Source organism: Diaporthe citri, assembly GCF_014595645.1.
Source record: "Diaporthe citri strain NFHF-8-4 chromosome Unknown scaffold_6, whole genome shotgun sequence".
NCBI classification, from domain to species: Eukaryota; Fungi; Ascomycota; class Sordariomycetes; order Diaporthales; family Diaporthaceae; genus Diaporthe; species Diaporthe citri.
The window spans coordinates 2,870,180-2,893,201 of NW_025064851.1; the positions used below are offsets into that span (position 1 = coordinate 2,870,180).

General features: G+C 55.8%; 4 protein-coding genes across 4 annotated transcripts; 1 reads left to right on the forward strand and 3 right to left on the reverse strand.

Moving 5' to 3' along the window:
* Window positions 1–461: 461 nt before the first annotated feature.
* Window positions 462–2,675, reverse strand: INS49_012783 (uncharacterized protein; the record flags this gene model as incomplete). The annotated part of the gene is made up of 4 exons (XM_043173485.1): window positions 462–703; window positions 771–1,202; window positions 1,307–1,683; window positions 2,650–2,675. The coding sequence occupies 4 exons, from the start codon at window positions 2,673–2,675 to the stop codon at window positions 462–464; spliced, it is 1,077 nt and encodes a 358-aa protein (XP_043022782.1).
* A 1,161-nt stretch (window positions 2,676–3,836) lies between these two features.
* INS49_012784 (uncharacterized protein) lies at window positions 3,837–6,196 on the reverse strand (the record flags this gene model as incomplete). The annotated part of the gene is made up of 5 exons (XM_043173486.1): window positions 3,837–4,232; window positions 4,285–4,679; window positions 4,740–4,846; window positions 4,898–6,061; window positions 6,114–6,196. 5 exons carry the CDS (start codon window positions 6,194–6,196, stop codon window positions 3,837–3,839), a joined length of 2,145 nt encoding a protein of 714 aa, XP_043022783.1.
* A 7,344-nt stretch (window positions 6,197–13,540) lies between these two features.
* Window positions 13,541–13,935, reverse strand: INS49_012785 (uncharacterized protein; the record flags this gene model as incomplete). The annotated part of the gene is made up of 2 exons (XM_043173487.1): window positions 13,541–13,692; window positions 13,893–13,935. The coding sequence occupies 2 exons, from the start codon at window positions 13,933–13,935 to the stop codon at window positions 13,541–13,543; spliced, it is 195 nt and encodes a 64-aa protein (XP_043022784.1).
* Window positions 13,936–17,691: 3,756 nt separating this feature from the next.
* On the forward strand, window positions 17,692–20,198 carry INS49_012786 (uncharacterized protein; the record flags this gene model as incomplete). The annotated part of the gene is made up of 4 exons (XM_043173488.1): window positions 17,692–17,762; window positions 18,037–18,248; window positions 18,420–19,159; window positions 19,218–20,198. The coding sequence occupies 4 exons, from the start codon at window positions 17,692–17,694 to the stop codon at window positions 20,196–20,198; spliced, it is 2,004 nt and encodes a 667-aa protein (XP_043022785.1).
* Between the last annotated feature and the right edge of the window lie 2,824 nt (window positions 20,199–23,022).

Sequence of the window (23,022 nt, forward strand, 5' to 3'; positions counted from 1 at the left end):
GTTACCAGACGCCTCGATCCCAAAGTTCTGCGACAACATTTGTCGACATGTTCAAGGCCTTCATTCAGGATACCTTGCCAAGGGAGGACACGGAGAGCAGACGCGCCGCAGGCTTTGTGGTCTGTTAAAGACTAACCCGACATGACGTTGAAAGAAAAGGGCGTTCACATGCGACGCGCTTTAAGTGCCTGGAAGCTTTCACTGCAAGCGTGTATAGTGAAGCTTAACCCCACTGTGGGGTCCCTCTGTCCCGCATTCCAGGGTCCCCAGGGTTCAGCACACCTGCTCATGCAACACATCTGCAGAGCTCATTAATTTTGCAAGATCCTGACCTACTTGTATGCTCAGGCACAGGCAGGTGGGAACAAATGATTCTACAATGATTTCTCTATTAATCGGCTTCCCTGCACGGGATTATCCTAAAAGCCATATCACTGGAGGACTTCCCACTGCCGGTCATTTTACACCCCGTTTGTTCCATTGACTCCGTTGACAGCCTTCTTCACCGGGACAGGCTCCAAGCTATCCTTAAGGTCCTGCACCCAACTCAGCTTGCCTTCGGGGAAGATCTCGCCGCCGGCCTCGAAATCGTTTCCACCTTCAAGCAGCAGCGTTCGGACAATAACCTTGTCGGCCATGGCGTCTTGGTGGTGGTAGATATGCGAGGTGCACGTGGGGGAGAAGAAGCACCTCACGTCCTTGCCTGTGTTATCCTCAAGTCATTAGCCTTCACTCTTCACCTCACAGTTCACAGTCATCCAAGAACTTACCACTTGCGCCTTGATACGTATAGACACTCGGCTTCCCCTTGGTCACCTTCAGGTCTTCCCTGGGCACGATGTAGTTGCACGAGTACGGGCCCCCACCGAGCTTGTTGCACGTGTCGCAGTGACAAAGCACATGCTTAAGGTCCTCGCCGTCCGTCCTGACCTCCCACTCGCACCCTCCGCAGTGGCACGCGCCCTTCCATGTCCTCCCGCCCTCGCCGGGGAACGTCACGCCGGGCAGCCTCTTGGCGGCCGGGCCGAACAGCACCCCGTCCCGAATGTCGACCACCAGGCTGTCCTCGATCAGGGGGTGCGCGTTGCGGCTGAACTCGAGGTGCACGGGGTCTCTTGTCAAGTGGTAGTCCAGGTCGTCCTGCGAGGCGAACTCGGGCACGAACGCGTGTGTCATGCCCTTGGAGAAGGGCTCCCAGCTCCCTAGTACCTGTTAATCACCTGCTACGGATCCTGAACTGATACATTCCGGAACATTCCAAAACATGATAGACGGGGATCCGTGAAAGGACAAGAATGGGGCTTACGGTTCTTGCCCATGCGCATCGACACCATGTAGGGCCTCTGCGTGACCGGGTGGAGGCATTGATGTTGGACTGCCTTGAAGGTCTCGAAGTGCTCCTCAAAGGCCTCCCATGATATGCTGGGCTTGTACTTGAAGAGCACAATGTGCGTGATTGCTTGGGTGGAGCCCGGCGCTGCCACAGTGAGTTCTGGACTGCTCGAGTCCTGTGGTGATGGGACCTGTGGGGGCTCGGTAGGATTAAGGGGTGTGGTACTAGGTGGCGTGGGCTCTTTGCGCTGCGTCTTCAATGGCGCACTTCGAGGCGCTGGTGAGGTGGACGAGGTTTCCGCGAAGCGCTTTCTCGGAGGAGGCTCCCGAAGAGACTCGTCGCCTGAGCGACTGCAAAAGCACGACAACTTCCTGCGAAAGGACCGCTGGTGATCTGTTGGTTGTCCAATCTTCGACGTTCCCGCAGAGCGCACTCCGCGTCTGTAAGAGAGTCAAGCGAGTAGGAAAATCTGAATGTGTCTCTGCTTGCTTGCTCGATCACTCACGACAGCTGCCTTAATCAATTCAGGGATTTATGCATTCTACGACCTGCAGCAACTTCGAGAAGAAGGGCTCGGAGCGGTTTTGTAGCTCCTGACCGCCTGCACGCAAGCGGTCCACCTACCCCAGAATCGCATATTCATGGCATCTTCCCCCGAGGCGCGAGAGTCGAAATGCGCCCTGGCCGGTCGCCGGTATGACGATATGGTCGCGACTGGACATCACCTGGAAGGGAGATTTCTGCCGGGGGAAGGTCTCGCCACTCGCCGAGGATGACCACCACCCGAAGCCGCCTACCCCACGGGGTAAGAAAGGGCACTTCCGCCCGGTGCAGTGGGCCATTGGATCGTCAGGGACCTCAAACGTGATTACTAAATTCCTCCTGCCTCTAATGACCTTCGAATCCTCCCCTCTTCCAAACCTGCGACTCACTCCATAGTGACAGGCTGCGGTGGACACCAGGCTTGGCAGTTAGGCCTTAGGGGCTTCCATCATCTCGTATTGTATCTCTCAGTTTCCAAGCAGTCCTCAGGCGTGTATTCACAAGACATTGGCAAATTGGTCAGAGAAGCTACCTGGGTAGACTGCTTCTCCATACATCCATCAGGCAGAAGATCATGCTCCCATTTGTCTCAAGCCAACAGCAGTCGTTGCTAAGAGGCTGGTTTCTTCACCAGTGTGTCCCTTAAATTGCATTGTACATTTCTCAATACATCGTCAAGTCTGAATTGCTCTGTACTTCGTCCAAGTCGAATACTCGCCGCTTAGCTGTTGATAGTTAGTGGCCCCTGGACCTCGAAATAGGTGGCGCCTGACAAGTCGGGTTGCGTCTGGCGCAGCATGTCGTGAGAGCCCCCAAGCTGTGACAGCTCGCAACCTATCAAGAAGTTTTCCTAACAGCCCCTGTCAACTCAACAGGTCATACAGCGCCCTGCTTTGCACCGAAAGTCCCTTTTTGATTCTTGAAAATATGTGCGACCGGCCTTGGGATGAACCGCGGACAAAACGAGTCTTTTATGTTTGTTCTATTGCTCGCAAAACTTAGCGAATGTCTCCTCACTTGGTACTATGTGTCGGTCACATACGGACTGAGTAAAGGGGTTTATAGATGCCATACTCCTATGTAGAGCCACCCAATGATGAAGGCATCACAATCAAATACAAGTACGCGCGTAACGAGCGGGATCTGGCTGTCAAGGTTACTTCAAGGCTCAGTTAAGGCTATCGCAGGAACCAAGGCCACTTCAAGTTAAGGGCTCGCAATGTGTGGCGATCGTCTTGGCTTCAAGAGCATGCCGCCAGTTGCAAGACAATTTGTCGTGGAATCACTCGGACTTTCAGAGCCTATCCAGAAGAAGTCATTGCTGAAGCTTTTCTCTATGGTTGAATAAGCGTTCGAACTGTGCTCCAGCGAATTCTATCGAGGAAGTGAACATGGAATCAAAGAAGGTAAGCATATGTTTTGAGGCTCACCTGGGCAGTGATTATACTCCTTTTCGCCTTTCGCAAGACAACATCTACTCACTCTTCCTATATCTCCGAAAGACAAGTTGGTCTTGCACGCTTTCATGAAACAGCTTGTAGGAAAGCTGATTACGATGGCTCCTTAGACGCCTCCAACAGCTGCCTTGTTGATTTTGTGGTACAAAACTTGGTATCCCGACCTAAATTGCCTGTCACTGAAATGGTCCCGTCGAGCACACTCAAGAACATATCTCTCCGACGAATCATTGAGTGGATATGTGTCTGAAGCCATTCGACCTAGTTAGCCAGAATTTGCAAATCAGATCAAATTTCGACTTTCATGCGCATCCGGTGCTGTTCCCACTCCACCTCAACCGGAAAAATGAAGAAGGGACACGCACCGTCTGAACGGAGGCCAACACAAGGGATAGAGACGAAGACAATGGATCATTTACATATCGCATTGAGCAGTGTGCTTAATTGTTTTGCATTTCTATCTACCTGGTTGAATTTCCTCCGTAGATATGCTTGATCATCACCTATGTGGCCTCAGCAGCAACACCCAAGTCCTTCTCCACCATAGCCCTGCAGATAGGGTGATAGAAATCCTTGTTCTTCTCAAAGGTCTTGACGGCAAGCGCCCTGTCGACCTTGTTAAGGGACCTGAAGAGCGGGCGCACAAACTTCATCCGTCCAACCTCGCCCAGAAGCTCAGCGACGAGAGGGTACGTGCTTGTGACCTTGGATCCAAGGGCAATGTGGAAATAGGCGGCCTTGAGCTCGACATTCTTGCTGCCGAGGAAGCCGTATACGTCTCCCATCTTCTCCGCCTGCGCGGCGCTCAGGGGCTTGCTAAAGTCCTGGACCTTTCCGAGGAAGACGAGCTTCTGGTTGGCAGCAAGGCCTTCTACGTCTTTGGCAGAGGGTGTGAAATCCTGGACTCTCATGTTAGTAGCACGAGTGGACAAGGTGGAATGTGTCAATTACCTTGTCCTTCCATTGGTCTGCCAGCTTGTAGCAGACATCGATAAGGGAAGTGTCAAACTCGGGCTTTGGTGGCAGCCCACGGCTGTAGAAACGTGTCTCCCAGTCGATGCCGGCGATCTTGTCTTTGAGTTCAGAGTATTCTGGTGCGTCGAAGAACTCGAGGAAGGTAGCTTTGAAGTCGTATGAGTCCAAAGACTTCCTGGACCACTTCTTAAAGTAGTAGGGGATGAACTTGTCAAAGCTCGCTCGGCCAACTAGTCTCTCCAGGTAGTATATCATGTGGAAGCCTTTCTCATAAGGCACGGTGCTGAACGCATCGTCGGGGTCGATACCCTTGTGAGGTATGGAAAGCTGTGTGTACTCATGGTCCTTGCCATACTCCTGAATGGCGTCCTCTAGATGTAGAGTCAGCCGTCTGTTACTTCCTTTAATTGTTGGATTCACTGTCAACTAACCAAGATGCTTCCATCCGATCACAGCAGAAAAGTCGAAGTGGGCGGGACCATGAATCGAGGCGTTTATACGACGCTCCAAGTACATTGTCCAGCCTTCGTTCAGCCAGCTTGTCACTGTTAGTAATTAGACTTTGGTGTATCGCCCAAAGGAAACTCACAAGTGCTCCCAGCTGCAACTTGTCACCAAGTTTCCACTCCAGCTGTGACTCAGCTCATGAGCAATGACGTCCACATTCTGGCGGTCCCCAGAAACGACAGTCGGTGTAGCAAAGGTATAGATGGGATTCTCCATGCCTCCGTACGGGAATGACGGTGGCAAGACGAGAACGTTATACTGGCCCCATTGGTATGGGAACACCAGCTTCTCGGCTGCCTCCATGAAGGTCTCCATGTCATGCTCAAACTCCCATTTGGCACCATCCAGCTTATCCGGGCTGGTGGCCACCAGAGACCTGGGGCCAATAGACGCAGTGGCAATGTCTCCCGAGGCAAGAGCAAAGAGGTACGAAGGGATGGGGACCTTCTGCTCGAAGCTGTAGAGCTTGTCACCACCTCTCTGCGCCTCAGGCTCACCAGAGGCGACACCGCTGGCCACGACCACGTGGGGCGAGGTGATCCTGAACGAGTACGTGGACTTGATGTCGGGAGTGTCCTGACAGGGGAAGAGTGACCGCGCATGAATCGCCTGGCATTGCGAGAACATGAAGGGGGCCTTCTTGTTTGAGGTTTGCGCGGCCGTCAGCCACTGCAGCGCGGTGCACTTGTCCGTCGTGGCCAGCTCGATGTCCACCTTGACCACCTCCGACTTTGCCGCGCCAGCAGGCACGGAGATGTGGACGGGCGAGCCCAGTGGTTCCGCTCGGTCCTTGACCTGCCACTCAGACTCGTTTGAGTTGACCTTGACGGAGGAAACCGAGAGATAGCTAGAGTCAAGGATGATCTCCTTGGATCCCTTGTCCGTCTGCGACTCAAGCTCGAGCGTGACCACCCCGCGCAGGACTTTCTCCTTAAAGTCCAGCCTGAGGTTGGCCGTGGTATGCTTTGTCCGCCACGCGTCGTAGTTGGACACGGTGCTGGGGTCCCTGGCAGCCATGTTGGGCTTGTAGAAGAAGCGAACCTGGACTGAGGCTTTGGCGATCACTGGGAGACGATATGGAGCCTGGGCTGGACGGCAAGCACGAGGGGAGGCGGCTGAGAAGATGCGAGGGCTGGTCTTGACTCCCTGGAACAGAGAGGTTCCCCGCAGCAGCATAGAGAATATTTCCTGCAGGCGGCGATGTGGCACGACGACGCTTGTCGCCTCTGTTGGCCCAGCAGCAAGGCTATCACCGGCTTCAGGCCGACAGCAGCGAGCCTAACCGCTTTTCTGCTTACGTAACACCACCCTTCACCTCCAGGGACCCTGGGGTCCATTCTGCCATCGCCTGCTTTTCCACGAACTCCCACCAGACTCTCATCGTCAACAGCCCACTTGCATTGATCCCCCTCTCGCCCATTGTCCGTGATCCATGGGCCTCGTCGCACCCAGAGTGCTATGTGTCTGAGTCGTGGGTGTGATTGCAATGCTACTGAGAGAATCCAGCAAACAATAAGTCCGAGCCGGCGTGTGCCGAACATGTTTCGACTAACTCCCGTTCTTCACCAACACGAGAGGGCCGGTGCCTGCAACATCCCGTCTTCGTCACGCCTTTTTTTTTTTTTTTGACTGAGCATTGAAACAGCCATCCTTTCTGGACGCATTGCGGGATGGGAAACGGCCAGCCCGAAGATTTCGTTTCGAGGTGATGTGAGCTCCCAAGCTATTCCAATGGGAGGGGCAGACTGGGGGATGTTGCACTTGGGATGAAAACCCCCCGAACCAGCTGCTGACTGACAGCATGAGAGAGAGAAGACTGCCCCCATGCCTGCAACACGAAACTTCATGCCGACTGGCGGTTTGAGATGACATGCCCGCAGGGCCTACCCGGCAACCAATGGCATCCAGCACGCCTAGTGGCTGTGTCAGACGTCCTCGAAGCTCGCATACGGCATTGCATCCAGTCCCTCATCTCAAGTGGTGATGTTCTCGACGATCTACGATAAGTCGCATTGCTTATCTCTCCATTTTGGGGCTGCGTCAAGTGACCGAGAGGAGATGAGCGCTCGGATGTCATCCATCGTGTGCTATTTTTGCCCCGCTTCGTCCCAGAACCCATCGACCTTGGGGCCGGGTGCCTTGCATGTGGCGTTTGTCTGAAGGACTGTGCGGTTACCATCACGGCATTGTTTGACATGATTGCGGCAACCACAGGCGTCGTGCCCGGCCGGATACCATGCTGCATCCCCCCCTGGGCACAGCACCTGGGCACCCACGGCGATGGATCACCTGCGGACTGGATGCTCAACCCCCGTGAGAGGGCTCCACGTCTGCATGAGGCACGGCCATCGAACGTGCACTTCGCCTCGTTGGAACGGCACAGCGACGAGCAATAGCAACAAGATGCAGGCTACTGTCTCAGACACCGGCATGGAGCTTGTTATGCTGCGGCATAAACCAGAGATGATATCGTCAACTCGAACTTCGTGGGCTTTTCGGTAACCACCGAGAATTCGATAACTGTGTGCAAGCCCTGATATGCTGGACTTGGCTGACGAAGACATCAGACAACCAGAGGCACGAGCTTACCCCGCCTAGTATGAGATGAATGAACAGAGTCGATCCCTTCCCTTGTCGTGCGGTTGGTTTCATGAGAGACATTACCAACCGCTACACTGTGGCCCAAGATGCACTGAGCAGATTGAGCGAGCTTTTGTGAACAGCTCCCCGGGTTTGACTCGCACACCGTAGGAAATATCACCGGACCCGGCCTATAGCCGGAGGTCTCGACCTACTGCAGAAACCAGAGAGGATCATCTTCCCGATCGTCCAGCAAATTTCCACATCAACTGGAAGCACTCCTCCAAGCGGTCCGTGCTCTGGATATCGAACTCATCCTCGTCGAGCCTAGGGTGCTTGTGGGCTAACACTGTCACGCACTGCAACGGGTTTGCGAATCACTGACTCAAAAGTATAGGCCGTGTGTTCCTCCCGGATAAACGAAAATATCTCTGACGGTTGGGCTGTCTGTTGGCAGGTCATAGCCGTCCATGCGATGACAGCTTCTAGAAGACATGTTCCGAGATTCTTAACACTGCAGAAGTTGGCAGAGTGCGCCTCAACCCCTATAACAGCTTGTCACAGGACCCTTGGCACTCAGGAGTCCCGGGGCTTGGCTTGGGCGTCAAGCTTTTCTCGCCGGCCCAGGCACCGGGAGCGACCTTTCGACCCCACTGCAACGGCGACGGTGACGATGAGGCCTGACATGGACATAGGAAGGCAGTAGCAATTTCCCGGCACAGCCTCCACACCGGCCCTCAGTGCTCGCTTGGGGCGCTTTGATGGAAATTACCGACCGTGGACACTCAAGCCACTATCACGACTCGTAGTGTAGTCGAGTGATCACCTGGTACGGAGGTGGAGGGAAGCCTTTTTGCTGTGATCTGCGTGCAGGCCCCGGTGCGATGAGAAGCTGAATCACTGCAGCACCAAGACCACCTTGGGGCAGACCGACACGCACGGTGGAAGCCAGGCCGCCCTGCCTCCGACTGACCGAGTTAGTGCCCCGGCACCCATCCAGGATAATTCTTCAACCATCGAGGGCTTGACTTCTCCGTTGAAACGTGGTTGTCTCCGTGTCTGCAGGACGCTAAAATGGCACGCTATAGTGTATAGTCTACTGCGCATGGGGGAGCTCCCAAGGTGAGCTCTGGGAGGGGGCCAGCACTTTAGGGAGAGCTTTTCAAGCTACCCCTCATGGTTCCTCGGGATATTTCCACGCTTATTAGCTCTGTTCCAGATGTTGGAGACTGGGGGACCTGCAGGGCACACGAGGGAGTCCTGCATGCAGAGCAGGCTGTTTGGAGGGTGCAGAACGTCAGAGGTAGAAAGGCCCCCAGGGCAAGGGTCGGTTTGACGCTGACGGACAGTCTCCACGATCCTGTGTCAAAGCCAAAACCACACGGCACTGGGGGAGGCCCAGGGTCCCCAGGCAAACTCTATTCCGACAAGGCCGGTTGGCAGGGGCCTGAGATCTTCGGCTGGGGTTGGAGCTGCGCAGATCCCTCCATGTGGCTGGGGTTGCCTTGTCCTCGTCTAGAGGTGCTCGACTCGCCCGCATCCTCCCCAAGACGTGTGCTCCTTGATCTTGCAGGCAACCTCTTATCGCGGTGGACAGGACAGGAAAACGTCCGAGTTGATCGACCTATGAGAGGTCACTGGAGACAGCATCAGACAGCAGGGTCCCTTGCCCCCGTACAGTAGGAGCTTGGGGGCGAGGGAAGGGGCTGAAGAGGAATGAAACCCCTGGCATGCATTTCGGTGACAGGTTTTCTCTGCTGACTGCTTATTACGTAGGTGAATGCAGGTGCGGGCGTTGGGTACGAGAATTGTTGAGCTGCTGTGGGCTCACCGTCATCAGGCTTCCCGGTCAGATATTCCTGGACCTCTTGACGTGCGCGGAGTAGCAACGAGGTGCGCTCACCTCGTAAGCCAAAACGAAGCACATGCCGTTGGCTGGTCGTCGACCCAGCAAATTCAAGCTGATGTCGTAACACACGGTCTCCCGGGCCCGAGTGCACTGATGCCAGTTGTTGATCAGCAAGGAGCATCTGCTCAGGGCACCCCAGGCATCTTCAATGGCCGAACACGATTACAGACACACACGAGAGGCGTCGAAGGGTGGGGGGGTTGAAGAGAAACGAGAAGATGAAATGGCCTGGCAAGGCGCTGAAACAATTGTTCTCCCTCGCCCCGCACTTTGCCCAGGGAAGCAAGCGTGGCCCGTCCAAAGAAAAATCCCAAGCTGCTGGCTCTACTAGCTGCGCCGCGCCGGAGATTGGCGCCGAGCTGTCGGAGCTGGGCCCAGCGAGGAGGATTCTTGTTCTAGCCTGGGCCCGATTCCTCTGGGGTTGTTCAGACGATGGGGACGAGACGTTTATTCAGTCGCACTAAAGGCAAACAGCCCAAAACGAAAATTTCGGGCGGACGGCTTTTGCCCCAACCCAGGCATATGAGCCGTTCGCTCACTTCTGGCAGCCATGAAGTCGAACAACGCGTGGATTGTGCGGAAGGTCCCAAGAATCGATGAGTTGCGGGTCTCGCCTACAGAACCGAAACCTTATTCTTAGTGTGCCTGGGACTAGGCGGCCCTCTCAATCAGAAACCGCGCTCCTGCTGGTGGGAGCTCGGCCTTTGACGTCAAGGAACCGGCCTGCTACCGATCCAGTGCATCGCGATGCAAATACGATGACAAAGTCTGGACCAGTCTTTTTGTCCGACATGGCATGGAATAGAAGAGGAAGGACTCCTCCCGCGGCTCCTTTTTGGGGCAGGGGATCGTGGTGGGTGAGCGGCGGCGACAGCTGTGTGTCTCACCTGCCACCCAGCACATCAACCTATGCCAGACGGGCGGGATCAGGCAGGCCGCGTTACCCCTGGGCAAAAACGTCGTTGGGATCTCAGGATCTTCTAGTGCTGCTACAAGTGCTGTGTCGCGGCGTGGGTGATCGGTGGGCATGAGATAGACGAGATGCATCCTGGCCAATCCGAGACAATCGGCTCCGGCCTGGAAGGGCTCATTGGCGGCACAGGTCTGGCACGGCCGGGGATGGCGCCGATTTGGCCCCCACCCCCTTCCCGTGCTATCTACGTGGACACAGAGGCCAGAAAGTAAGATTTCTATCACGCCTCGCTTCGAGTTATTCTGCGGCGAGGCGACGGTGAGGCACAAGTGCTCGTCGAACCGGATAGCAGCCTGGCCGGCCTTTTCTTTTTTTGCCTTTTTCTTGTACTTCATTTTTCTTTCTATTCGAAAACGGCAGTGATGATACCGAGAAGCTGCAGCCCCGTCCCGCTCTAGGCAATCTGATCTGCGAAGCGATGCCGACTGAATGGACGAGGCAATAGAGTCGTATCCTGGGTGTTGCAACAACCAGAACTACTGCCGTACCGGTTTCCGACTGTGCGTGCCGCCCGCATTGGGCGGCTATTCGCTCACCAGCCAGCCCCATTTGTGGTTCTGAAATTCATTTACTGGTTGTGCTGGTGACGAGCAAGGTGCTCCCGTGTGGATCACCTCGCCTGAACCAGCTGTCAGATGTCCCAGCCAAAAAGCCCCCACGCTCCGCCAAGTTGAGAGAGACAACGGCAAACAGCATACGCACTCGGGCGCTTCATCCGATCACTGCCATCGAGGGTCTGTTTCCTTGATGGATATCTATCAACTTGCAGGCTCATTTGTTTCGCCATTTGGACGAGGGGCCAAGGACATTAGGATACGCGTATCTCCCGTCCCTTGCCGTCGTCGGATTAAGCTCTAGTTGTGATATGGCTATGTTATAGGCCTTGCTATAGCATAACAGCTCTCGTAAGGGTGTAAGAGAGCATATTATTGCTGCACGGTTACAACACATTGAGGGGTTTATCGATATGCCTCTGACGAACGCTGCACCCTCATCTGATTGATACCACCAACCCTGCTGAGAGGTTGGCCCGCCGCTCAGGCACACAAACTCGTCTGCCGCCAGTGCTCTACTCGCTAACAACTCAGCCAGGGGGGAATCAAGATTTGTGCGGCGCTTTTCTGAGCCGGATCCCACAGTCTAATCCCTGGAGATCGGTATCTTGATGACTAGCGTGTACTTTCTAAAGTGGACTCCTCCGCGCTACGCCAGTGCCGAGCCGTGGCCTGGAACATCTGAGGGCCTGAAACAGTGAACAATCAAAATTCAGGCAAACGGCCTCTCTGAGAGGTCGTTGCCAGACGACAATTGAACCGGTGGCAGAAGCTTAACAAGAGTATATGCCGCAACGGAGGGGCTATAGTGAGATAAGAATAAGATGTTGAGGTGCAGTGGCCCGTGGTTGGGGTCCAGGCATAGTGAGCTGCAACATAGCCATGCTTGCCGTGCGAGTTTCTCTGCCAACCCGCAGCACATGCGGTGGATAGGTTCGTGGGTTGGGTTGAGCCAGCACGCACAGGGCACCCGGGCACCGAGTTAATTGCCGGGAGGAGGGGACCAAGAACTCATGATCAGCCGATGGGACGGCGATGGCGGGAAGGAGGAGGGAGGGTTGGGAGGGCTGGGTGTGGGGGGACGGACGATGGGACGAAATGCAACGGCGACAGCAAAACAGAGCAGACGGCCTCGAGGATCAGCACTGCGCTGCACCGCACTGCACTGTGACGGCAGGGCAACACGAATCGGGTGCATGGAGGGTTGCCCCCGATGTGACCGTCGCCCCCTTCCCCCCCCCCCTTTGCCAGCCAGGCCGGGCGTTGCGCAAAGTGCGGTAGCGATGGCAGCGATGGCCAGCTAGCTGCGGCTCGATACCGCGTATTGGGAATGGGTGATGGGGTCGTGCGACCTACCTCTTTATTTATTTCTCCTGGGTGTGGCTGGCACCTGCTGGCGGCGGTGAGAACCAAATCCCTTTAACCTGCGTTGGGATCGGGCATGGATGCTGCCCAGACCTGCATTATCACTCCCGATGCGATCGAAATGCTGGTGATGAGGCAGGCGAGTGTCTCCTCATGTGTGTGTGTGGGAGCGGGCGTCATGAGTGGAGCTGTGGTCTGCGCCATCTGTGCCTGGTGATCACTTCTCCCACACTGTTTGATGCATGCATTTCGTCCAGTAGTGAATTGAATTGAATTGGTGTTGAGAACAGCATAAGAGCTAATCTAATAGCTATCTAACAGTGGCTAGTGGCAGTCATGTCTCCGTGGCCTGCTGCTGCTGCTGCTGCTGCTGCTGTGGCGTGTCGGCAGCGGTGCCGAAGAGGTAGGTGCATTCTATGGGACGACGAACACGGAGAATAGACCAAGCTGTTGCTGCTACTTGCTACTTCTACCTAGTCTAGGCCCCTCGGCTCTTCTGTTAGTCGCTCGTAGCGCCATCGCGTTGCAGTGCTAACTTAATCCTGCCGATCTCGGGTTGTTTTTTTCCCAACGTCGTACAGTTCCAAAGTTTGCTCGTCATTCTTTTTTTCTGGTCCTGGGGTAGTCCATTTTTCAGCCTCAATCGAGCAGATCAACAACCTCGAAACAACTTGGACCCAAGAATTTCCACCACCCACCCCAACCTCATCGCCGTCATCAATCTGGCAGAAGCGCTGCTGAAACCCCCCGTCCCATGCTCGATTTTATCCGGCTACATCAATGTCTAAGATCGGACCCACCGCTTGTCAAAAAACCCCTGGCCCAACCTGCGCCGAAGGGCATCTGGCAACTTGGAATCTGCATCTTGGCGTCTGCAGGAGGCACCATGTCGCTGGGTTGATGGCTCTCACTCCCCTCGCCTCGCATTGCATCGTCCCTCGGACGGCCCACCTCATGGCTAGCCGAGGGCGGCTGCAGCGGCCAGGCTTGGCTAGCCCACGGGCACCTGAGCTTCCCGCTCAACCGAGAGGGCTGCTGCCGTACATTTTGGAGCGTGCAGGTGAAGCTGATGCTTTGCTGCTGAGCGGCGATGCAGTTATCAATGCAGGAGTAGACTGCCTCAACCCATGAACGCACAGATCCTCCCTGGCAGGTTTGGCAGCCCTGGCAGCAGTCGCCACGCAGTCATCATGCAAGGGCGGCTCACTCGGTGACAGGGAGGGAAAAGGGCAAAGGCGAAAAGGCAGAGACTGCCATCGAAGACGCCGCTTGACTCGTAGTTTCGCCATCACCGTACGAACGCTCGCCCCCAGCCGCACGAACACGGGAATAAGAGATGGTAAGCTATACCAAGACTCTGAGGGGGATCTGCATGGCTATTGGCATGCGATCCGGATCGTGGCTCGGTGGTCCCCTATTTGAACCCTGAAGCATGGCCAGTGGTATGGGCTCTTCCCGGTCGGCGGCGGTCGTGCCGAAGATTGACACCCGCGAGCCTGTTTGGCTGGACCGTCAGTCGCCGCTGGACGAAACCTGTCATCCCTAGAGGCTGCATCCCTGCTCAGTTCATCTACCCGCTTGTCCAGCCGTTTTAGCTTGCCTGGCCGGCGCCTGACATCTCGCAGCTGCACCGAGATTTCCTGTGCTTGAATGACTCTGCTGAGGCTGCCGTTTGCCTCCTTAATACGTAGCGTACCACATTCCTCGACGGTTGGTCTGGCAACCGCGGGAAGAGCCATGAACAACTCCCTGACTCACCGATGTAAGACCGGACAGCTTCACAAATGTTCTACTCAACCTGCTACAATATGTCTCGCGAACACCCGGTGGCGACCAAGAGTTTTCAGGTGCCAACCTCGACACGTAGGGCACCGCCGACGAGACGACAAATATGTACCAAGGTTCCATGTTCACGAGCGGGGAGGACGCCTTGCCACATACTTGAACCATGGGACCGATCATTATGCTGCTGCCCTGTTGATATCCCTGTGGAAATCCCTCGCGACGTTTATGCCGAAGTGATCAACACCTTGTCAACCTCTGCCCCTCGCCTCTCTACCCAAGGGCGGCGGCCGCCGCCTAGGTGACAAGAAGCAAACTCGTGAGCTCCTCGCAGGCAGGACCCAGCAAAGCGAGGCCGTTTAGGACTTCCTCGGAACACTTGCTCATCAGCCTCGATGTGAAGCAGCCACGGGTGGTAAGACTCTTGGAAGAACTCTCATGGCCCCAAGTGTCAGGGAGGGCAGGGACTCGAAGACAGGAAGGAAGCAGTGACATGTCCATGACGAGATACTCAGGCGAGGCTAGGATTCACTAGACTGCGCTTTGTCGCTTGACAAGTGACCAAGTGACCAACGAGGGATCGTCTGGCCAGTTGCTGGAATGTAATGTCCTCTGCTAAAACTCGTTAGCTCTGGCGCCTTGTTCCCATCCACCCCCACTCCATACGGGGAGCATATATCAATGCCCTCTCGTTGAGGAGGCAGCTGCCTGCCTGCGGCACCGCGATTGGTCGGTCACCCCGTATCGACTGAAGTCGTTCGTCTGTGCGACGGTAGCCACCGTCACGCCGGCATCACCACCGGGCCTGCCGAAACATCGCAAGGCATAATGACTGTGTTTCAGCGGGGACTATGCGATCACATCCAGGATGTGGAAAGTGGGAAAAGGAAAGGAAAAATAAACCCCAAGAGAAAAGTAAAGGTTTGTGTGCGTGAGAGAGTGAATGTGTGTGTATGCGGGTGACAGATCGGAAAGATTGCACTGGATCACTGCTCAAAAAAGCCCCGATAGGATTTTGGGTAGGTTCTCTGACTACTAGGTACTCTGGCAGAGCAGACTTTTGGGTTTGGACCCTTTCTGGTTGTGGGTGGTGGTGGTTGTGATGGTAGTGGTGGTGTGGTGTGGTGCTCATGTGGAGCCTCCGAGGCAAGTGGCAGCTGGTCCCCTAGGTCTCCGCAGCGGGAAGAAGAAGCATAATTTTTTATTTTATTTCCCCTGATACCATCGGAGGGGTGAGAGACGGGCCCAGGGCCAAAGGTGTCATCTCAAAGCTTAACAGGTAGCGAGTAAGGGGGCCCTGATTCAAGGCGCAGAGCAGTGCAGAGAGAGGGCAGAGCAGAGCACGGCCAGACGAGGGCGGCCGGCCGGGTAGACAGCGGATGTGGGCCCCCTTGGGTGGTGCTGCAGATGGGCGTTGACAAGAGATTACTGGAGCCGGCCCACTTCTCCGTTCTCCGTCCGGCACTTTGAGCCTCCTGTCGAGGTGCTGCCTCCTGGCACGGGCCCTCCTACCCGGTGTCATGCTGCTGGAGACACTGAGTCGCTGCGGGCTGAGGAGTGGGGAGCTGGTGCGGGTATTTACTCTGCGAGCTATGCAGGTGCAGAACGTGCAGAGGTGCAGTTGCGGTGCAGGTGCATGTTTGTGTGGGCTCCTTTCAAGGTTGACATGTCGCAGACATAGACTACTACATGCACACGCGCGGTACGCATGCCGCAGCGGCAGCCCATACTGTGCGTGCGTGTGTGCTCCCTGCTCGTGCTGCCTGCTACCGCAACTGACTTGTGCATGGTATCCATCTGGCTGCGGAGACGGCCATGCAAGTTCGTCCTAGCTCGTCACCCCAAGCTACTGCACCAGTCGTCACTGTCATCGCTCTGGAAGCAGGGCCCGAGGCCCAGAGGCCGGACGTCAATGGACGTCAACGGACGTCGCAGCAATGCGATCTAAGCCGGCAAAGAGCTGATCGTCTCGGTCGTCGTCTCATGATTTCGGATAGCATTTCTCACACCCACACATCCACACATGTAGTGTCCATATGGCCCATTGTGCATTGCCCGTGGGAGATTGGCCTTGGACCTGGGCTGGGTCTGGACCGCACTGGGCTGGACAGCACACGACGAACGTCTCAACCGGAAGGATATGCTGGCGATAGCAAAATGCATTGGCTCGCTGGGTCGATAACTCGAAGGCCAGGAAGGCGGGAGGAGGGGTTGGGAAGGAAAGGAAGCTTGTCGGTACGAAGGTACATGGTGGACAGGGCCTAAGCCACTTGGAATTATCGTTATGGAGATGACAGGGGGACGCACGTTATCGACAGGCATCCCAGTTTGGAAGGCGATCCCTGCCGTTTTGGTGGGGTTTTGTCTCCAAGCGGCCGTGGCGTGGAACACCTCCGTCAACGTGCAGGGAAGCGGTTTCACCCTGTCACTTTGCCTCGAGCGACAACGACTCCCGTCTGCCCATGCGTCCTGGACATCCCCAAGCATTCTCGACCAAACCAAACCCCCCCTCCCCATCCGGTCCCACTCCTTGTCCAGGACGTCAGGACGCCAGGGCACACACAGCTGCTGTGCCCTGCTCTGCTGCGCTGCTGCTGCTCGATTCCCTCCTCTTCGATGGGCTGGCTGGGGCTGGGGCTGGGGCATACACAGTCAAAGTAACCGACTTCATGGCGGTGGGTTGCCATCGTGTAGCTCGCCTGCGTCGCTAACCCCCATTCTGCTATCACCTCCGTCCCCTGGATGCCCGAGACGGGGTGCTGGGAAACAGAGCAGTACATGACCAGCCGGCCGCACATCCGCGTGAGCACCTCGTACCGCGCATCATGGCAAGCCAATGCCATCCTCATGGGAACTGCATCTATTGCACGTCTCAGACTCTGCCCCTGCGCTGTTAATTTAGGCACTGCAGAGTTTCTCTCCGACCGGGGACGATGGGGACGATGGGGGCGATGGATACGACGGAGACGCATGCGGGCCCAGCCCAGACCTACCACAGCCCACAGTACAGCACAGTACATCGCGTACTCATTTCTCACTACTACTACCTACGCACGGCGAAGGATCGCTGCTCATCTTCCTGGCGAGTGCAGATTTTCTTCATCAGGATCAGGAAGAGCCTAGTGTGGCTGCTTTGGTCCCTTGCCAACCGTTGCAATTTGTCGGTCGGTAATAAGTACTTGCCTCGTCGACGAGAGGGGCCCGCGAGGGGGGCGCAGTGTCGCTTCTTTGGTACTCCTCAAGAAAAGAAGATAAGGACATGACAGCCCGGTAGACCTGCTGTGGGCCGCGCATGTCTGTCTAGGGACTATTTCATTTCCTTTGGATGTTTCTGCTTCCCTTCGTGCGCCCGTCCTGTCCCCAGTTATACACAGCAGAACCCGACAATTAACGAAGCTCACCCTGCTCCTACTGTTTGGAGTGCACCGCGGGGGGGATCCATGCATCTCTGAGTCTTTGTATTGGACAGTCTTTTTCCTCTCCCTATCCCTTCTCCCTCTCTCCCTCTCTGGCTCCAGCGGGCACTTGTCTCGCCCTTTCCCTACTCCTCCTGCTACCGGCCGGCTCACTCCGCCGGGGTCTACTACAGTAGTCGAGCAGGGGACTGTCCGTGTCGCGGAACTCCTGGGCAGCCACTGCATCAGAATCTGGATCGCCACTAGTCCCAATTTACGGGTCCCCCGTTCTCGACTCGAAGAGGTCCATGCTCAAGCATGGCTCACATAGCCAGCTGCATGTCAGATGCGGATGTCGATCGCCTGAGCATCGGGAGCTATATAGCAAGGTCCGTCTCACCTCTACCCGTCGTGGACGAGGTAAGTGTGTTTCCATATATTGAAACATCTTGTCTTCTTTATGACCAAGTGCATACTTGTGTCCTCCTCCTGTGTGCACCCTCAGCCTCCTCCTCCTACCTCCGCTTCATAATAATTGTGTGGCTGGACCAACCCCGAAGCTCACTATCGTCGTGTCCCACAGGTAGAGCAGCAAGCCTCAAAGCCTTGGGTTTGGAGGATGATGTCCCAGTCTGAGACGAGGAAGTACCAGCTCTTTCCCAGGGAAAAGCAGGCCGCTGGACCTCAGGGCAAGGGGCTGGACCCAGAGCAGGCGTTCGCTTTGGCCATGGCACAGAACGGCGACAAGGCAGACAAACCTTGTGCAGGCGGCCTGCGCCTGAGGATCAAGGAGCACAACCTTATCCGCCGGCGGAAAGTCAGCGTACCAGAGTTGGGCCCTATGACCACCGTTCACGAGGTCGCCATGGACTCTCGTAAGTCAACCAAACTATTGCTGTCGTCGGATGGAGGAGACGGGGCTGACCTCCTTCCAGCAACAATACCCGGCCGCCCAGCCTGTCACGAGCGGTCTATCAGTGCCCCTGGCAACGGGTGGAAGATGCATCATCTCGCATACAGGAACGAAACCCACTTGTCCCCTCTAGGAGATTCTGGTTCCGATATATCAACCACAACCATCCCACAGCCTCAGTCGCCCAAGAACCTCCCGCCCCTCGTGATTCCCGTCCAGACCTCCTCGCTCCCTAAACTCACGAGGCAACTCTCCCTGAGCCGTCTTCGATCCGGTAGCACAGGCAGCGCCGAGTCCAGCATCCGGCCTTCACGAACAGAGGAATCTCCCCGAACGAGATCTCCCTACACACCGCACTCCGCCTCTATTACGGCTAGCACACCCATGTCCTCGGCGCCGTCTTCGACCTTCTCCAACTCTAGCCTACCAACACCTGTATCAGGTAATACCGAGCCTCGAGCTTCCCCTAAACCGTGGAAAGGAGAAGGCAACCCGGCCGGGCTTGAAACACCCAAGGAGCAGGGCACCGAGTTTGTACAGAACATGGCTACACCAAGGTCGGCAGTGGAGCCCCGTTCTGCCTCCAGCTTCTCCACTCATCGGAGGAATGTGTCAGAGAGCGGTAGTGTCACCGCCAGCATCATGGACCGTGGACGCCCGAGGAAGAGGAACGACGGACTCAAGAGGTCAGCTTCCAAGACCAGCAAGAGTGCTGAGCGTCGTGCCTTCGAGACCCTGCCCAAGGGCTGGAAGGTGACCGACGCCGCACAGATGCTCGAGCAGGCTGAGAGGGCTGCCCTTCATAAGCAGGCTATGCAGCAGGCCGCCAGGTTCGAGGTGATGAGGAAGGAGGATGTGGACAGTCTGTCCAGGGTAAGTCCTGCAACCAATCACTACTGGTTGAAACACCCCACTAATCATGCATGCACAGGAACTGAGGAACCTGGATGAGCGCACGGAGTACCTGCGCCGCACGTATCACTCACTGAGGGCTGGACGTCGAAACCTGCACTCCCGTATCTGCCAATACCTACGATCTCCTCGCATGGCCAAGTTCAGCCACGACTCCATGCTTAAGCAAGAGGAGGCACTTGCCGAACTCGACTCCTCCATCGACGACTGGGTCAACAAGCTCGAGCAGGCTGAGAACCGCCGTACTCGAATCCGGCAGAAGCTTCTGGAACATGTTGCTGCTGCCGTGACCTTACCCGTCTCGGGGGCTGTCGGTGTCAGTGAGAGCCTCCAGCTTGCCTTGGGTGTCGGCGCCGCTCCTCCAACCGCGCCTACTAACCTGTCCACGCCCCCACGGTCCCCTGTCAAGAGCTCATTCACTCCTCGTATCGAGTCTTCATCGCCCTCGCCCCAGCGTGTGGTTGCTCAGGTACCTTCGACCATCATCGAGCAGCCTGTTGTTGAGAATGCCGCCACTGTCGGTCTCGGTATCAACCAGACCGGCGAGAAGCAACCCCCGGCCAAGGAGAAGGAGACCATTCAGCACCCTCTTTCTGGCATGAGGCGTGCTGACGTCGAGTCCATTCGTATCTACGCTGGAGATGAGGTTGCCGCCCTGCTTGCTGACGTCGAATCTCAAATGGACCGGATGAGCAGAGCTGCCGATGACGCTGCCGCCCTCAGAGGGAAGGACACCTGCGTGCCTGACTTGCCCGAGCTCAACGCCAACATGTCCGAGGAGGAGCGCAAGCAGGTTCACCGCCAGCACAGTCACGAGAAGCTGCAAGGCGCCCCCACGACATCCTCCTCAAGCTCCAGTGCCGAGACCGTCACCGGCACCACGACGACCAAGTCGTCTTCGCCGAACTCCACGCCCCGCACTGCGACGCCGACTGCTACCGAAACCAAGGAGCCGGCAGCGGGCGAATTCCTTCTCACCAATGCTGTCTTCAAGCCTTAAAAAACATTCAACACCAAAAACAAGGAGTGAAGCACTAGCCTGCTCCGATTTTCTAGCCTGCTCCGATTTTCTAATTCGCTCCTCACGGGGATGTCTTTTCTTATGTTCATCATACTATCCCATCTTTTATGATTTTCACGGCCGTTTCACTCATGACCACCACGGCCACACTGCATCTGTCTTTCAATATATCCACCGCATCATCTGCTTTTTTCTTTTTCAACTTGATACCCTTCTCGACACTCATTATAGAAAGTTCGCATATGCACAAGCAATAGCCTTGTCTCCTTACCCTTATTTCTTTCAATCTCTCCATCTATCTCCACCCGTTGTCTCGGCCCAAGGACGACTCCTCTTTTTTCAGTGTAATATAGTCCCCTTCGGTTTTCATGTAATTGCAATTGGGTGCATTCAAGGAGTTGCTGCTCTTTTTTCTTCACTAAGAATGAAACCGGAAAAGCTCCAAAAACGAAAGACGGTGGATTCTTTTTTCTTCTTCTTTTCTTCAACGGCAGGCGAACAAGACGTTTCAAAGGGTGGAAGAAACTGTCCGGGAAGTGGCAGGGGGTTGGGGGACATCCACAGGAACGGGGCACAAATTGTGCGATTCACAAAATGATCCGCAATTTGCCGAAAACAACTGTATGCATGTACAAGACGCGTGTGGTCGCGAGTTAGACAAATACCCATCCAAGCTACGGCTAGGAATGACCTGAATGATATCCACTTATTGTCATGTACTTACCTGTTCCTCAACGATTGTGATTTCCGCTCGCACCCACAATTTTGTCGCAATAGCTTCTCAGTGATAGACCTTCCTACCTAGGTACTTCACCTTGTCACCCCACTTATATTGAAGCTCAACCCATGCCATTCACATTCTCTTGTCTCCGCTGTTTTGCCCATGGCAACCTACCCCGTCAAGACCCGCTGGCACGCAGGCGCGAAAACGGCCTTTGTACCTATCCACTCAGAAAATCGATTGTGAATTTACAAAAGCTCAGACGGAGATTCACCGATGGGCCTGGGTGATGAGAATTCAATACTGCACTGTACTGTACTATAGCAGATGAAATTTGCCCTGCCGGACCCTTGGTCCTCAAAGAGGAATTACACAGCCGCCCCATGTACCGTTCTTTCAAGATGAAGTGAGAGGGTCTGTCTTATCTTACATGTACATACCTTGCCCTACCTGCATGAGAGGGGGCTTTCGTCTCAGCTTTGGAATGCACCCCAGCACACACACACACACACACACACACACACACACACACACACACACACACACACACACACACACACACACACACACACACACACACACACACACACACACACACACACACGACCCCTGTGCTCTGCCCGGCCGGGCAAGCGCAGTGGATTTTTTTCCTGCACGACGTCCAAACCAAACCAAACATCCTGGACCCTTTGCACAGCCTCGCCTGCCAAACCCCCTGCTGTGCCGCTTGCCCCATGTTGACTGCCGGCAGTGTGTGTTGCTCGCCCCGTTGGAGTGCCGTTTCCAGAAGTTCCTTATCGCACCACGATGACGAGCCTCGATACCGGGCCGAAACTGACATGTCGACGTGCGTGTGCGGTTGTCTGGGTTTGACTGATGCCCTCTTGATGACGAAAATATCTCTCCCGTCTCCTCCCCGAACCCTTGCAGCCGTTACAAGTTGGATCGGGAAGACCCTCGTCCTGAGTCTGTCCTCAACGGTGATGACGTTCCCATTGACGTGCCCTCCCCGGCTGGTGTGACTCCGTTGGCTGCTGTGTGACGCGCGCAGCAAGCCATTCCCGTCCCGGCTTGCCCCTCCCCGACTGCCCGAGCGGCGAGGCTTTACCTACCTGTGCCTGGAGGCGTTACACAAGAGCGAGGAGGGCGAATAGGCACCGTGGTACTGACCCGGATGGCTGGGACATGCAATGCAGGGCGTGCATGTGGCGGCCGCGCGTGCAATGCCGGCGCTCGACCAAGCATTCGGAAGGGCCGTTGCTAAATGGGGAGTTTGCCGCCCAAAATGCACTTGCAGCCAAAATTGAGTTTATGGCGAGGCCGGATACTGCGCTGTCTCTGTCTCTCTCTGACGCGCGCGCGCGCAGTATTTTTGTCGCCACAACAACAACACCGTTGACCTTGCGATTCAAGACGATACGCTGGGCGGTCCCCACGCCGGGAATAAACCCTTCCCAAATTGCTGTCCGGGGGCAAGCCGCGCCGAGACACGGTGCGAGCAGGGTGAGGTAAGACATATGATGCAATACAACGGCGCTCACCAGCGCCCACGTTTTACAAGGGGGCCTTCTTTCGTCTCGAAACCCGCCATGCCCTCTTGCGGGGAAACGTCGACAAGTGTCCCGGCCACGGGGCGGGCGGTGACAGTCGGAGAATACAGGGCGATTGATCCAAACACCGCGTCGGAGATTTTTCTCCACATGGGGGCCGGGCGGGTTCCAGCTTAATAGAGGAAGAGCCGCCGAGAGACGCGTGCGGTGCCCCCTTGCAGCGTGAAAGCAAGCAGCGATGAAAGTGTGCAGCGGACGAAACTCGGCCGAAAAGTTGAGGCGGGCCAGGCGTCGATCTGGGATCAGCGCCCGTTGATATTGAAGTGGCGTCGACCCTTGCTGACGGCCCCATCTACATCAACATCGGTTGGGAAATCTCCTATCCGTCCATCGTCGTCGATGTTAGACATTGGGGCCCGCCAAGTTGTTCGAGGCTAATTAGGTGTGTCGTCGGGGTGCTCTTGGGTGGTTTGCTATAGCTACCGGGATGTCAAGTGACAGCGTGACAGCCTCATTTCCTGACCCTCGCTTC